General features: G+C 42.4%; 1 protein-coding gene across 4 annotated transcripts; it reads left to right on the top strand.

Annotated features, from left to right (window-relative positions):
- The first annotated feature begins 526 nt into the window (after positions 1–526).
- prdm15 (PR domain containing 15) lies at positions 527–14,179 on the top strand. Of its 4 annotated transcripts, none has more exons than XM_088279668.1 (24): positions 527–811; positions 1,033–1,072; positions 1,161–1,254; positions 3,999–4,152; positions 4,229–4,381; positions 4,460–4,565; positions 4,643–4,699; positions 5,540–5,728; positions 6,094–6,300; positions 6,389–6,483; positions 6,567–6,654; positions 7,089–7,256; positions 8,277–8,371; positions 8,448–8,579; positions 8,874–9,014; positions 9,104–9,267; positions 10,267–10,346; positions 10,508–10,627; positions 10,700–10,831; positions 10,916–10,999; positions 12,196–12,371; positions 12,456–12,536; positions 12,672–12,893; positions 13,336–14,179. In XM_088279668.1, the coding sequence occupies exons 2-24, from the start codon at positions 1,042–1,044 to the stop codon at positions 13,870–13,872; spliced, it is 3,306 nt and encodes a 1,101-aa protein (XP_088135794.1). In that variant the 5' UTR covers positions 527–811; positions 1,033–1,041; the 3' UTR covers positions 13,873–14,179. The 4 variants fall into 4 exon arrangements, with proteins under 4 accessions (XP_088135794.1, XP_088135793.1, XP_088135795.1 ...); XM_088279667.1 differs by having other exon boundaries at positions 5,537–5,728; XM_088279669.1 differs by lacking the exons at positions 527–811; positions 1,033–1,072; positions 1,161–1,254 and adding an exon at positions 2,271–2,473 and having other exon boundaries at positions 5,537–5,728.
- Positions 14,180–14,216: the final 37 nt, after the last annotated feature.

Raw genomic sequence — 14,216 nt, 5'->3', positions numbered from 1 at the left:
AAAAAAATTACCTAATGTGGTTCTGGCACTTAATTTTGGTTTGTTGTTCAGGAGTTTTGTGTTGTCCTTGAATTGTAATTTGTGTACAAGAGAGCCCTTAGCACTGGGGGGAAAAAAAATACAGTGCATGTTTATTTTGTTATTTGCTTGAAATCTATTGTTGTTGGGTAACCATATATATATATATATATATATATATATATATATATATATATATATACAATATATATACATATAAAAAAAAAAATATATATATATATATATAAATTCAATTAATTAATCAAACGTAATTACTTTTTGTTAAAAGAACAATTAGAATTCTACTTTTACAAAAGCGATGCTAACATGGCCGAAATTAACGTTCAATGGCGCGATAATCGAAAATTCAAATTTGCCTACAACTCCCACAATGCACCAGGCCTCTCATTTCCGGTCCTGCGCCGTTTCTGGAGCGGATTGGAACCCGGAGTCAGGATTCGATAAATGAAGTGTCATTTGCAGAAAAGGTAAGAAATTTTCACCACGAACGCACGTCGGACTCCGGCAAATTCTCGCCTCAGTTGAGTCGAAAAGGTGTAGCCGGTTTGTTTGGTTCACCGCGAGTTTTCCCTAGCCGTCTCCATTGCTATTTGCTGGCCGCTGAGGCACTGCGACTCCGGTTTGGCGCTTTGCGTCTCCCGTCCATCCGCCATGCCGACTGTTCTTTGTTACATTTTTGTTCGAGACCAGACGCTGAGATCGGAGTTAAAACCCGGCTACAGTTTGGGAGCAATAGAAATCCTGGATCTACTCGGACTACACACGTTAACATGTTGGTTCCAACTATGTCGTTTCGTTCATGTTGTCACAATACTGTTTTGTTTGTTCATTCAGTACCGCTTTATATCCCCGCAATAAATGTATTCGCAGACGCATCATTTCATTTATTTCAGTACAGGCAGTCTGTTTTTTCTCTCTCTCTCTCTCTCATTTGACAACTGTCAACTCTTTCGCTTCCTACTCGTTTCAACGTTTCTTTTTATTTGGTGCTAGGTTAACAGAATGGCAGCTCAGACACCAGAGGAGTGCATCTGTGAGTATGGATCCCCCTCGAAATGCGTATAGATGCCATAATAGGAGAGTGTATACTGACAGGTGTGTGTACGTGTACGTGTATGCAGGGTGTGAGGACTGTGGGCAGTACCATGACTCTGAGTGCCCCGAATTAGGACCCCTGGTGACCGTCCAGGACTCTTTTGTCCTCAGTCGGGCCCGGTGAGCGTGCACCTAAATGATCATTTGACCGCAATACATCACTCTATTAATTGAGTTTTGCATAGTAAAACAAGCAGAAGTGACGAAATTGACATGTGACCTCACTGGACAGAACTTCCAAAACACTGAATGGGTCATATTACAAATCTGCTCTATTAAATGCTGAGTTTTAAATTAAAACACAATGCCATAATGTGTCATAATGCACGTACACATTTAATGTACGCTCACTGAACATTTCATTTAGTTTCTGTTGTATTTGTGCAATCCTATGAAAGACTTGTAACAAAGAGGTACTTTTATTATGATAGGAATGTCTTATTTTCTGCCGCTATGTATATTCCATATGAGTGAGTTTTTAAGATTAATCCAATGATTTATTTAAAGTAATGCTTATAGTAATTATAATTAGTACAAACGCCTTTAAAGTAACATTGTGGTGACTAGGGATATAACGATAATGGGGATATTTCAATATTAAAATGGCCACAATATCATCATGGTCATGTTATGATATTAAAAGCAGCACACCTCTTAAAAAAAAAATATTACTTTTCGCTGGCTTCAGCAGAAGATAGCATTGTGCACTACATGGACCAGGAGTGTCCTAGCTCAGTCCTTCAGCGCCACTGTCCTGCCTGTTTTCCATCCCTCCCTGCTGCAACACATCTGATTCAAATCATCAGGATCGTTATCATGCTTCTTCAGAGCTTGCTGATGCGCTGATGATTTGAATCAGGTGTGTTGCAGCAGGGCGTGATGGAAAACAGGCAGGGCAGCAGCCCGTGAGGGACGGACCTGGACATGCCTGACGTAGACCAGGATACTCAGTGCCGCTGAGCCAACACATGGCAATAAAATAACTGACCAAGCCTATTTCTGTGTCGCTGCTGTTATGTATAAAAACACAATATTTTTCTCAGCGCCCCCTCCCCTATATATTTAGTTATTTTTACAATATCAAGAGCTTTTATCGAGTACTGTGAGCTTTATTATCGCAAACATCCCCACTATATCGTGGTAATTTTTGTATTGTGATAATATCCTATCCTACCTGGATGCCTCCCGGGTGAGGTGTTCTGGGCATATCCCACTGGGGGGAGGACCTGAGGATGACCCGGAACACACTGTCCGTTGGGAATGCCAAGAACTTGGGATCCCCCTGGCGGAGCTGGATGATGTGGCTGGGGAGAAGGAAGTTTGGGCTTCCGTGCTTAAGGTGCTACCCCCGCGACATGACCTTGGATAAATAGAAGAAAATGGATGGATTAATAATATCCTATCATGACGTTTGAATATCGTTACATCCCTGGTGGTGACCCAAAAGGGAGAGAAATTTAAAGGAACATCCCAGCGAGGATGGCTAATTTTTTTTACCGAAACATTCTCTGTGTATTTTTTGTAGTGCAGGGTATTGCTTCAAATTTGCAAAAGTGATTTGATTTGAATCGCAAGGGCCCGAGATTCGATTCATTTTCATTTTCAGTTGAGGATTTCATGAACCAATGCTGCAAAATAGGGCTGGGCGATTTATTTTTTTGTAACCAAAATCGTGATCTCAGATAACACGATTTGGAGATCGTCACAGCTGTTTATTTATTCATTTATTTTTTTAAAGGGCTCTTTTGCCCCATTTTGAGAAAGAATTGCCCCCTCACAAAACCTCTTTGGCATCCTTGCATTATTATAGTAATAGCTTTTATTGTTTTTAGTGGTATAATGGCATGCTCTGTTCCATCTCTCCCTGAAATGAAAAAGGTCTGCAGAAGCTAGATAACGATCCTGATCATTTGAGTCACGTGTTGCAGCGAGGAGTGATGGAAAACAGGCCGAGCACTGACTCTCGAGGAACAGCATTGAAGACCCCTGCCATTTTTAGGGGGGTGAATTTTAGTGCTGACATAATTTTTACATACAAACCATTACATTGCATAATGTTCAAGCCAATCAATGGTCCCTTTCAGGGAGGGGAGAGAGTTGACGTTTCTGGCATCAAAGGGTTTATAGATGTGAAAGGATTAAAGAGTGTCACTTGCTGCTTGCTGTGTAGACAGTCAGTTTGGTGTGGAGACTAAATGGGACACAACTCACCCATGTCTCATTATTTACCGCAGGGGTCCTCAATCCTGTTCCTCGAGTGCCGCTGTCCTGCCTGTTTTCCTTCTCTTCCTGCTGCAACACACCTGATTCAAATGATTAGATGATCAGCAAGGTCTGCAGAAGCGAGATAACGATCCTGATCTTATTAATCCGGCGTGTTGTAGCAGGGAGAGATGGAAAACAGGCAGGGCAACGGCCCGTGAGGAACAGGATTGAAGACCCCTGATTTACTGCATCTCCACAATTGGTCACCCCAACGTGATCAATAATGTCGATCAACAATGGACAAGGGTTTCAACTGCAAAGGCTGTTGGCCAATGCAGCTCTGCTAGCGCGCCATCTCCCTGACCTAAACTAAAAGTAAGCATTTTAATATACATACATACAAAAAAATAATAATAAGCATAAACACCCCCCAAAAAAAATTACAGCTCTGACAGGGGTCTGTTTCCCACCACCAACCCACGCAAGCACAGTGAGAACATGCACTCTCCAAACCAGAAGCGTCGAATCAAACCTGTGCGGCGGAAGTGCTAATTGGTCGAGCATTGTGCTGCCGCATCATGCAGTACTGGTTTGTCTAAATTTGAAGAAGTGCAGGTACCATTTGATAACAAATGCACTTTATCTCCATCTTGTTTCAGTTCCTCAATTCCAAATAGTCTGGAGATCCGGCCAGTGGCAGAAGGCGGCGAGGGAGTTTTCGTCCAGCGACGGCTGGTCAAAAGGACTCGTTTTGGGCCATTTGAGGCGAAGAGGGTCCCCGTTTTGGACAAAGAAGGAGTGTTTCCCTTGAAAGTATGTTCATGTGATTACTGCGGTATTTGCAGTTTGCAACATTGGTCTAACTACATCCCTCTCCTCTGACGAGAAGATCTTCCAGAAGGATGACGTAGTGGTATGTTTTGACTGCAGTAGTGAAGATGACTGTAACTGGATGATGCTGGTACGACCTGCCACAGATCACCAACACCAGAATCTGACAGCTTACCAGCAGGATGATGAGGTGTTTTTCAACACATCCCAGGTTTGTATGCACGCATACTTCTTGAGTGTGCCCATTCAGCAAAGCTCATCCATTTTGCTTCTGCCATGTGTTGAGCAGGATGTCCTACCAGGAGCAGAGTTGAGGGTCTGGTATGGAGCATTCTATGCCAAAAAGATGGAGAAGCCCATGCTCAAACTTCCTATTCTGCCACAGCCACCTCGAGGTTCGTAACATCGCTATTATGATGTTGTAAATCATAATCAAACAGTTGTATTTGACTATCTTCTGGATGTGTAACAGAGACTTGCGTGAAAACAAGCTCCTCTCCACCCCCTGTGACGAGCTACAAAAATGCAGGTGAGCCAGTTTAAACTATTCTGTGTTACTATGTAATGTAAGTAAGTGAGTGTGTGGATGGCACTCGCTTGCTCTATATAATGAACACAATGGGAGACTATAATAACTTCCTGTGTTGTAAAGATGACAGAGGAGAAGGGCTTAGTGTCAAAAAGCCAATCCTTAAAAATGATGAATGCAGTTATATAATAGTAACACTCTTCACTGTGTTTCAAAGGGTGCTTGAAATCCTTGATTCTGCATTTATTGTAAGCCATATTTCATTTTAAATGAAATGTTAATGTTGTCTTAAATGTAATTACTATTTAGTCATGATGGTGTGGTGCTTCATTCACCTGACGTCTGTACAGACTGTGAGTGTGGCTTCAGTTTCCACTCGGGCGTGAAAGTACATAAACGGTTGGCTGTCTCTTTATGTACCTTGTGATTGACTGGTGACCAGTCCAGGGTGTAGAGTGCCTTTCATCTGAAGTTAGCTCGCTAGCTCCAGCTCCCCTGTGTCTGAGCAGGATAAGCGGTATTGAAAATGGATGTGTACAATTCAATGTCATTGCTTGTTAATTGATCAGCATACCGATATTTTCAATGAATTATTAGTTATAGCTATTAGGTAATGAATAAGCTTGAAATTTGATCTCCAATGAGCTAAAATTAAAAAGGTGTAATAACCTTTCTTTTAATATACCACAACAGGAAAGCATTACAAGTCCCAATGAGATCCAGGTCTCATTGGCATTTTACTGAAAAAGATCTGCTCACTCGTGGTCCAGACCACTGGCTTTTCTGCGTAATAAAAATGCTGTCATCTGCTTTTTCTGCTCACATCCCACATGACAGAAGAGAGGAAATCAATGGCCTCTACGGAGCTTCGCGAAGACTGCCTACCACCTCAAGAGGAGAGCACAGTGGGGCCCAGTGACGAGCTTCACTCCCCCCCAGCTCTGCCTCCTGTGAAGAGGGGGCTCACTCGTGGAAGGAGAGCTAAAGGGTGCAAGCCTCGACCTGTCGCCTCCGTAAGCAAGAGTAAAGGTGAGGAAAACAGAAGTGATCTGTCTCTGTCTGTCTTGTGTGCCAGTGCTGTAGCTTAAGTAATCATCCACAACTGTTAATATATACCATTTCAATAATATGAATCAAATGTGTTGAATGTTGTTTGCGCTGTTGTTGTTTTTGTTCTCTCGTCTCAAGGGGATAGGTAGAGGATGATGCAGAGAGGGCTGAGCATTGTTCCTTGTGGGACACCATGGGGTATGGGAGCATTCTGGGTTGTGAAGTTATTGATTGAGAGGAATTGAGTCAGAGAGATGATGTGGGCTTTAAAATTTCCAGAGTTTAATGTCAATCTGGACAATATATAGTACATATTTCTCCATTATTTTTCCTCATGTCTGCAGATGTGAAGCCACCCGTAGCGAGCACAGCGCTGCTTATTTCCGAGGTAGCAGTTGCGACAGAGAGAAGCCGTCATGTTGGAGCTTCAGACGTCGGGATTGTGCACAAGAGACACAAAGGCCGAGAGCACAAGAGAGTGTACCGCTGCTCCCTGTGCAACAAGGTCTTTCAGAACAGCAGTAACCTGAACCGACATATCCGATCACACGGTACTGGGACTGTTAAACTCTGAGTTCGATAAGTGACGAGTCACTTGCTTCTTTTTGCGAATCTTCTCTTCCCTTTCCATTTCTCCAGGTGATAAACTGTTTAAGTGTGACGAGTGTGACAAGTTGTTCAGTCGAAAGGAGAGTCTGAAGCAACATATCTCCTACAAGCACAGTAAAACTGCGGTGGGTAATGATGCAGAAATATTTCAGTGGATTATTAGTTCCATCTAAACTACATTTTACTTTGTTTTTTGTGCATCTAACAGCCCGACCTGGAATACAAATATAAATGCAACATTTGTGACAAATCCTTCCGCCTGGAAAATGCCTTAAAATTCCACAACTGCAGGACAGGTAAGAATGTTTTGTTCTTTTTGTTGGAGTAAAAATTGGTAACTAAATTCCCCTTTAGGGACTTGCCAGCTGGCCTCTATTCAGAGCATGCTCAGTGCATTGATTGCTTTGTTAAATAGATTGTCCAAAATCAAAAGGAATACTCAATATCTTACTCAATCACCCTAATATATTATAGACAAATTCAAGGTTTATTTATCCGGCCCTTCACACATCTGTCAGATGGAATAAGACCCTCAGACCCTGAGCAGGATAACCAACCACTATATGAGTAATATAACAAATGGTTGGATTGATTGAAGAATTGAAAAGTGGGCACAAAGGATTCAAATGAAAGAAGCCCAAGTACACCCTCGGGTTTGTCGCCAGCCAATCGCAGTGCATGAATGTAAACCAAATGAAATTCATTACATGATCATCTTTTATTTATCCAGATGACAAGACGTTCCAGTGCGATATCTGCTCCCGCTTCTTCTCCACTAACAGCAACCTGTCCAAGCACAAGAAGAAGCATGGAGAGAAGCTCTACTCCTGTGAAATCTGCAACAAGATGTTCTACCGCAAAGACGTGATGCAGGAGCACCACAGGAGGCACGGCGTTGGTGAGATTGCCGATGCTTTCAGTATTTGCATCTTTAAGGGGTATCATTCTTGAAGGGGAACCCTTCAAGGTGGTGGGTTGTTTGATCACGCGAGTTCATGGAGTTCTTCGACTCACGTGGGCTGTGTGACTTGGCGCACCTGCTGTTCCTGATACCTGTCTGCTCAAATACCTTGGGTCACAGCTGAACAATGCCAATGAAGAAGTACAACATCTTCTGTGAGAGCTTGTTTACCCAGGAAATTCCTACCATTGTCTAGAAGTGCAGTGCTTCAGGGTTTGTCTGGCCCAAATTAAGGCAGCACCAGGACAATTCTGACCATTCGTCTGCGTATGCAGCGACCCCTACTGGCTTAGATAAACTTGTTTCGGTGAAGAAGTTACAGACCATTAAGCAGGTCAGATAATGGGTGGATGGATGGTATTCAATATTTTCAATTTTTTTTTTTTCAAATCATAATTTACTTAAAAAGAAAATCAAAATAATAGAACTCTGTTCATATTCAAGTAAATGACAAAAGCAAATTAGTTAAATGTGGCACAGTCTAATGATAGTTGACCACAATTTAATTAACCATTTCATAGCCAGAGAAAGAACATTTCAGCCTCCAATTTTTCACGATATAGGATGTTCTCATGCACTCTTTGTAGTCAAGCGATTCATATTTTGATACCTTTTTCTTATTCTGCTCCACTTTTATTTTTCTGCTTTTGATCTCATATTAAACTTTTGAGCGCAATGAATAACTTCTCCACATCTGGACAGTGGACACAACAATTCAGGCTGGCACATTGCAGCTGTTCTATTTTAGAAAATAAACATAAAAATTGGTCACCCTCTAGTTCAAATCAGTTTTAGGACACAGTTCTGCCTCATGTAAATGTACAGTTTGGCTTTCTTTACTATGATGGCTGCTATAGAGGTGATGTGGAAATATGATGAATAAAGCGAGTAGCTATTCAGTGTTGCCAATCTAGTATCTCTTCCAAAACCAACTCATAGAAGACTACATTTGAACAGGGCCAAAGCACATGAAGAGAGAGGAGTTGGAGACCAATGGAGAAGAAGCCACCAAGTACCGAAAGGAACCATCACCATGTCCCATCTGTGGCAAGGCGAGTTCTTTGCCTGCTAGTCCAGCGCTCACAGAGGATCCCTGGAATTGACCATTATTCTGCTATGTATGAACAGGTGTTCTCTTGCCGAAGTAACATGAACAAACACCTGCTGACTCACGGCGATAAGAAGTACACCTGCGAGATCTGCGGCCGCAAGTTCTTTCGTGTGGACGTGCTTCGTGATCACATTCATGTTCACTTCAAGGTTGGTGAAGTGACACTTGTTGCTTATTTAGATTCTAAAAGGGAGAATATGACAGGCAATGCTTGTTAAATCACCATCCTATGTTTTCTTTTTATTAGAATGGTTACTGGAACTAGAAAAGCACTCAATAGAGCACAACAAGGCTCGAGCACCAACAAAAACACAGAAACATGTCCTTCTGACTGATAATTTTGTCCCTAGCATAAGTAACTCTAAGTTTTTTTCCAAATGTATCCATCTCAGGTTCTCATTACCCTCTCCCTCAAAAAGTTGAAATGAGCCCATTTGTTGCAGGACATAGCCTTAATGGATGTGCAGGAGAGGGAGGACTTCATCAAAAAGATCGGCATTTCAGCAGGCGATAGCGACGAAAAGGACGATGACGAAGATGAAGATGACCCCGAGCACCACAAGTACAACTGCAAGAAATGTCAGGTTAGCCTGGCCCCCAGTCGGCCAAGCGTTATCACGATATCAATGTGGTCCCACAAGAAGTTAGACAGGTCCTTTGCCCGTGTCTATAGATGTCGTTTGCCAGGGGCAGAGAATACCTGAAACACATCACGGAGCAACACAAAGAGCGCGGCTATGGCTGCGCGATCTGTAACCGTCGCTTTGCACTCAAGGCTACATACAACGCCCACCTGGTCATCCATAGAGAGCAGCTGCCTGACCCTGCCGTGCAGAAGTAAGGAGCACAATGACACTGGCTGAGCAATTAATCAAATTCAAATTGACATCATAATGTAGTAGGATGCAATTTACAAATTGCAAAGGCTGCAGTTTTGAAAAACAAAAACAAAACAACCTCCTTTTTTATTTCCGTCGGTCAGTTGGCTTTGCTTTTTATCAATATATGTACATTTTATTTATTGATATAGAATCGTGTGAAGTTCATGTTTACATGTCATTGTTTCATGAAACAAAAAAAGTTGGCGTGATAAAGAAAGCCACGTTTTTTTTTTTTTTTTGCATTACTGTTGTAATCCAATTTATGACTTACTGATTTGTTTGTTGGAATTGTATGAAGATGTAATAGTGATTGCTTAAAAGACTGCAAGTCATAGGGCCTTATTTTCATGAAATTATTTATTTATGTGGAATTTCTTTAGGTATTTTGATAGACAGGCACGGGTAGAAAGCGGTGTTTGCGGCGTTGTGTGAGGGAATACAGCCGACTTGTTTGCCAACAAAGAGAAGTGGCACCACTCATTCCCTTTAAATTCAGCGCACGAGAGGCACATGATCTACTTAAAGGAAAGGTTCACTGCATTAGAACGGCGCACATGAGTACAGCATAAAAGAACAGCAAGAAGAACTTGCCAAGGATGTAAAGTTGGCCACTGGGGAGTGGATTGCAAGTCTGCTCGCGCTTCAATAAAATCATTCAAAATCACGTTACACCACATGAGCCATATCTTAGACCTGCTTTCACCTGGTCTACAATCTAGTCTGCCTTCAGTTGCCAAATTGTCAGGTGCGTTGGCGACGTGTACTTGAAAACACACTCAGTCTGCACGAACGCCCTGCGCGGGGCAGTAAATGGATGGAAAGTAGCATATGTTCAAATAAAACTGCGTAAGAAGTTACACTGGTTAAATTACAAGCATGATTTGAAAATAGTCCCTGACATGTACTGTTGGCTGTGCCACCAAAGCATCTTACATTTCCATGTGCTCTACTAAAGGTATATCCATCCCTGTGAAATTTGTGGAAGAATCTTCAACAGTATCGGTAACCTGGAGAGGCACAAGATCATCCACACAGGTGAGATCATTCAAATGTATCTACAGTACAGTATTTTATTTTTAAGGTCCACGAGACAATTGTCTTTTTTTTCCCCCAAAGTTTTACGTACACAGTGTCGAAAACATCTTGTTTAATCTAAATATGAGTGACTCTAAGAGGTTTGTACATCCATCCTGCAGGGGTGAAGAGCCACAGCTGTGACAAATGTGGCAAATCCTTCGCAAGGAAGGACATGTTGAAGGAGCACCTGAGGGTCCACGATGACATCCGAGACTTTCTGTGTGCCGAGTGTGGGAAAGGTCAGCTCCTATTGTGTACATGAGTAGCTCTTACTTGGATTATTTTGACATGATGGAACCTTCTCTGTGCAGGCATGAAGACCAAGCATGCCCTCAGGCACCACATGAAGTTACACAAGGGAATCAAAGAGTACGAATGTAAGGAGTGTAATCGCAAGTTTGCCCAGAAAGTCAATATGCTCAAACACTATAAGAGACATACGGGTGAGTTTTTGTTTGAAATTAATGCAAAAACAAAATCAATTAAAATTAGCAGTGTATTGCATCCTGTTTTGTCTGTGTCTGTAGGAATAAAAGATTTCATGTGTGAGCTGTGTGGCAAGACATTCAGTGAAAGAACGACTCTAGAGACACACAAACTCATTCATACAGGCAAGTATCCTGCGTACCGGTAATATCAACCTCACTTTGTTGTACATGACATATAAAATCAAAGTGGATAGTTTTTTTTTTTTCAGTCATAGGCACAGTTGTTTCATGTACTTGCCAGAAATTCCTGCCTGCTCCTTCAATGTTGCTCTCAGCCTCTTGGCAGTCTCCCTGACCCGTTTTCTTCTTGTCTTTTCATAAATGTTTAAGGTTGTCCATTTCTTGGTAATGTCATTGTGGTGTATTTTCTCCACTTCATGATCATTGTCCACACTGATGTTTTATGTATTCTGGTGTAATAGTGTATACCTACATGGTATATTCTGAGGTACTTTAAATGGTGCTTGGTGTGTGTTCACGCAAATGTAGCATGAGCTTGATTGAATCACATGCCATGTTATTGTTAATTCTGAACACAATAATTTGCCAGTATCCCCTAATATTTATTTTGTGTTTAAATGCAATATTAATTATGTAAACTGCTAGTGTGCCAATTTGTTTGCCCATGTGTGGTGTGTCACATCGGTTTATTCCATCGTGTTTTTCAAGATAGTATGCAAGTTGATGGGCCCCCGTGAAGGTGGTTCGTCTGGGTCATGTTTGTTTACTGACGTTCTTGACTTGGTGGGGCTTATGGCGTTTTTTTTGTCCTCGCTCTTGTAAAAACTATACTGCCATCATGTGTCCTCTATAGTGTATTGCAACCACTTTTAGGGGTGGGGAAGGCATTAGTGATTCACAGATTCTCACACTATTTGTTGTAGGCCTTGGGCCTTATCTCTCGAGAATAGTGGTAGATTCACTATCAGTGCATTTCAACACACGTATTGGTTTTATAACGAGCTCATTCATTTTAAAGAATGAAAAAACAACAGTGCATAGAGCTACGTAGCTACAGTATGTGGTCTGTCAAGATCAGACAAAACATGACTCAGAAACCCATAGGATCACAAAGAAAAGTGGTCCAGGTTTTCCCTCGCCTCGTGAATCACACTTCATCAGGATTCCAACCAGATCTTACCTGTGTAAGCAAAAGATAGCTGGATACAATATTATTATTATTATTATTATTATTGTGTGGTTTTACAGTCCATTTTACGTTGGTAAAACCATAAATTTCCCATTACAGGATAATCAAAGGGTTATTCTATTCAAGCCTCACCAGGGCTTCTCCCATCTTCCCTTCTCTCTCTTTACAGTGGGAAAAACCTGGACTTGTGCCACCTGTGATAAAAAGTACCTGACGGAATACATGCTGCAGAAGCATGTGCACCTGACCCATGAGAAGGTGGAGGCCCAGTCGTGTAACCTTTGCGGCACCAAGGTTTCCACGCGGGCCTCAATGAACCGGCACCTGCGACGCAAACACCCTGAGGTGAACGGCATCGCTTATTAAGTTGGACTTTGTTAATGCGGTTACACACTAACATGCCTTTTGTTTGACTTGTGTGTTTGCCAGGTTGTCCCTGTGAGAATTGATGACTTTGATGAGTTTCAGGAATCCCCGACAATCAATGACACGTCTGTTAACACTGCGCAGGTGTGTCTGAAAAAGCGTTTTCTTTATGCGCTAAATATGCAAACATGGCTACCTTTTTTTTTTTTATATCATGGCGCTGCATCTTATATATTTGTTATATGGTGAAACGTAATGAATTACCTCACAATTCCTTAGCCGAGCCTGACGCTAGAAAAGGACAGCATGTCTCAGGAAAGACCCAGTCGACCTTCTCGCCAGGCCAAGAAGAAACTAAGAGTCACGCCTGAGCCAGAACTTTCCGGATCAGATGATTACGTTGATTTCGCTGAGCCCAGACATGAACTCCTGCCAGAATTCAAAACTGTAATCATTGGTGAAGAGACAGAAACGAGCTCGGCAGTGCAAAGTATCCAACAGGTACGGTTGCGTATTCATCTGAATCTTCAAGTCAAGTATATTCTTTCATAGCGCTTAATCACAGAAAAGTCTCAAAGTGCTTCACATGCCCATAGCTGACAAATATTAAAGACATCCCTCAATCATAAGGGCAAGGAAAAGTTAAAAAAAAAAAGACATCTGGGGAAAATTTTGAAATCTTGAGAAGGGGCCGCAGATGGGGGAATCCCCTTTCCAGGATGACCAAGCTGCAACGGATGCTGAGTGAGCCAAATTTAACACAACATGGTGTTAAACAATGTTAGTTAAAATAATGTTATAGAGTCCTTTTAATAAGATAAAGCGATTGTCGAGAATGGGACAATGAATCGGGAGTTGGGGCTCTGTAAAGAAATGCAGTGATGTTGGATTTGGTAAATTACTAAAGTCTCTGTTTATGCTTCCTGTCTCGCCCTCATTTCAGGTGGTGGTTCTCACCGATCCCAACACCGCAGCCGCCTCCTCCCCCAGCAACTCTGTGGGATTGAGCAACATCACAGTCACGCCCATCAGCAGCCCAACCCCAGCTCAATTCACAAGCCTGCAGCCCGTAGCCGTCGGGCACCTGACAGCCGGCGACCGGCCCCTGTCACTAGACAACTCTATCCTCACTGTCACATTCGACACGGTCAGCGGCTCGGCCATGCTCCACAACAGGCCCGCCGACCTTGGCCCAGAAACTGTCAGTCCAGCGGGAGGACAGTCGGCCCAGTCGGTCTCACACTTCATCAACCTTGCTGCTCTTGTCAACCCCTTGAGTCACCAGCTTGAACCCCAGACTCTGGCCTGGAGACCAGTACCAACGGCTGAGAGCGGCCAGGTAACCCCTGTGGTTGAAGGCTCCCAGGGGGAGGTTCACGGGGTCCAGAGTCAGGGGCCCGAGGGAGGGCAGCCAGGCCAGAGTCAGCCACCCACGTCACAGCAGCAAAGTGGCACCGCACAGCAGATGTTCAGCTATTAATGAGGTGCTGGTAACCTCAAGCTGTTGCATGTACAGACACTTAAAAGTGTAGATTTTATAAAATGTATATAGCGTTGATCATTGTCACCCAGATGCCTCTCCAGTGCCATTCAAGTGTTTTTCTTTCCTTATTTTTTTAATTAAACTCATGAATGGTTTAAATCTTGTTTGAAAAAAAAACTACTTTTTTTGATGCTTCATTAAATCATTCACCAGCCTTTTAAATCTGCACGTTATCAATATAGAAGCGATATAGAACTGTTTTTTTTTTTTAAATAATGTGATAATAAATAATCACGAGTCTTCTCTTCTGTTCTCTTGCATTCTACTCTGTACATTTATCC

Source organism: Idiotropiscis lumnitzeri, chromosome 17, assembly GCF_059441095.1.
Source record: "Idiotropiscis lumnitzeri isolate Australia: NSW breed Sydney's pygmy pipehorse chromosome 17, RoL_Ilum_1.0, whole genome shotgun sequence".
In the NCBI taxonomy this organism is placed as follows: domain Eukaryota; kingdom Metazoa; phylum Chordata; class Actinopteri; order Syngnathiformes; family Syngnathidae; genus Idiotropiscis; species Idiotropiscis lumnitzeri.
Note: the sequence above shows the minus strand (reverse complement) of the source record. Positions and strands in the feature narration are given on the sequence as shown.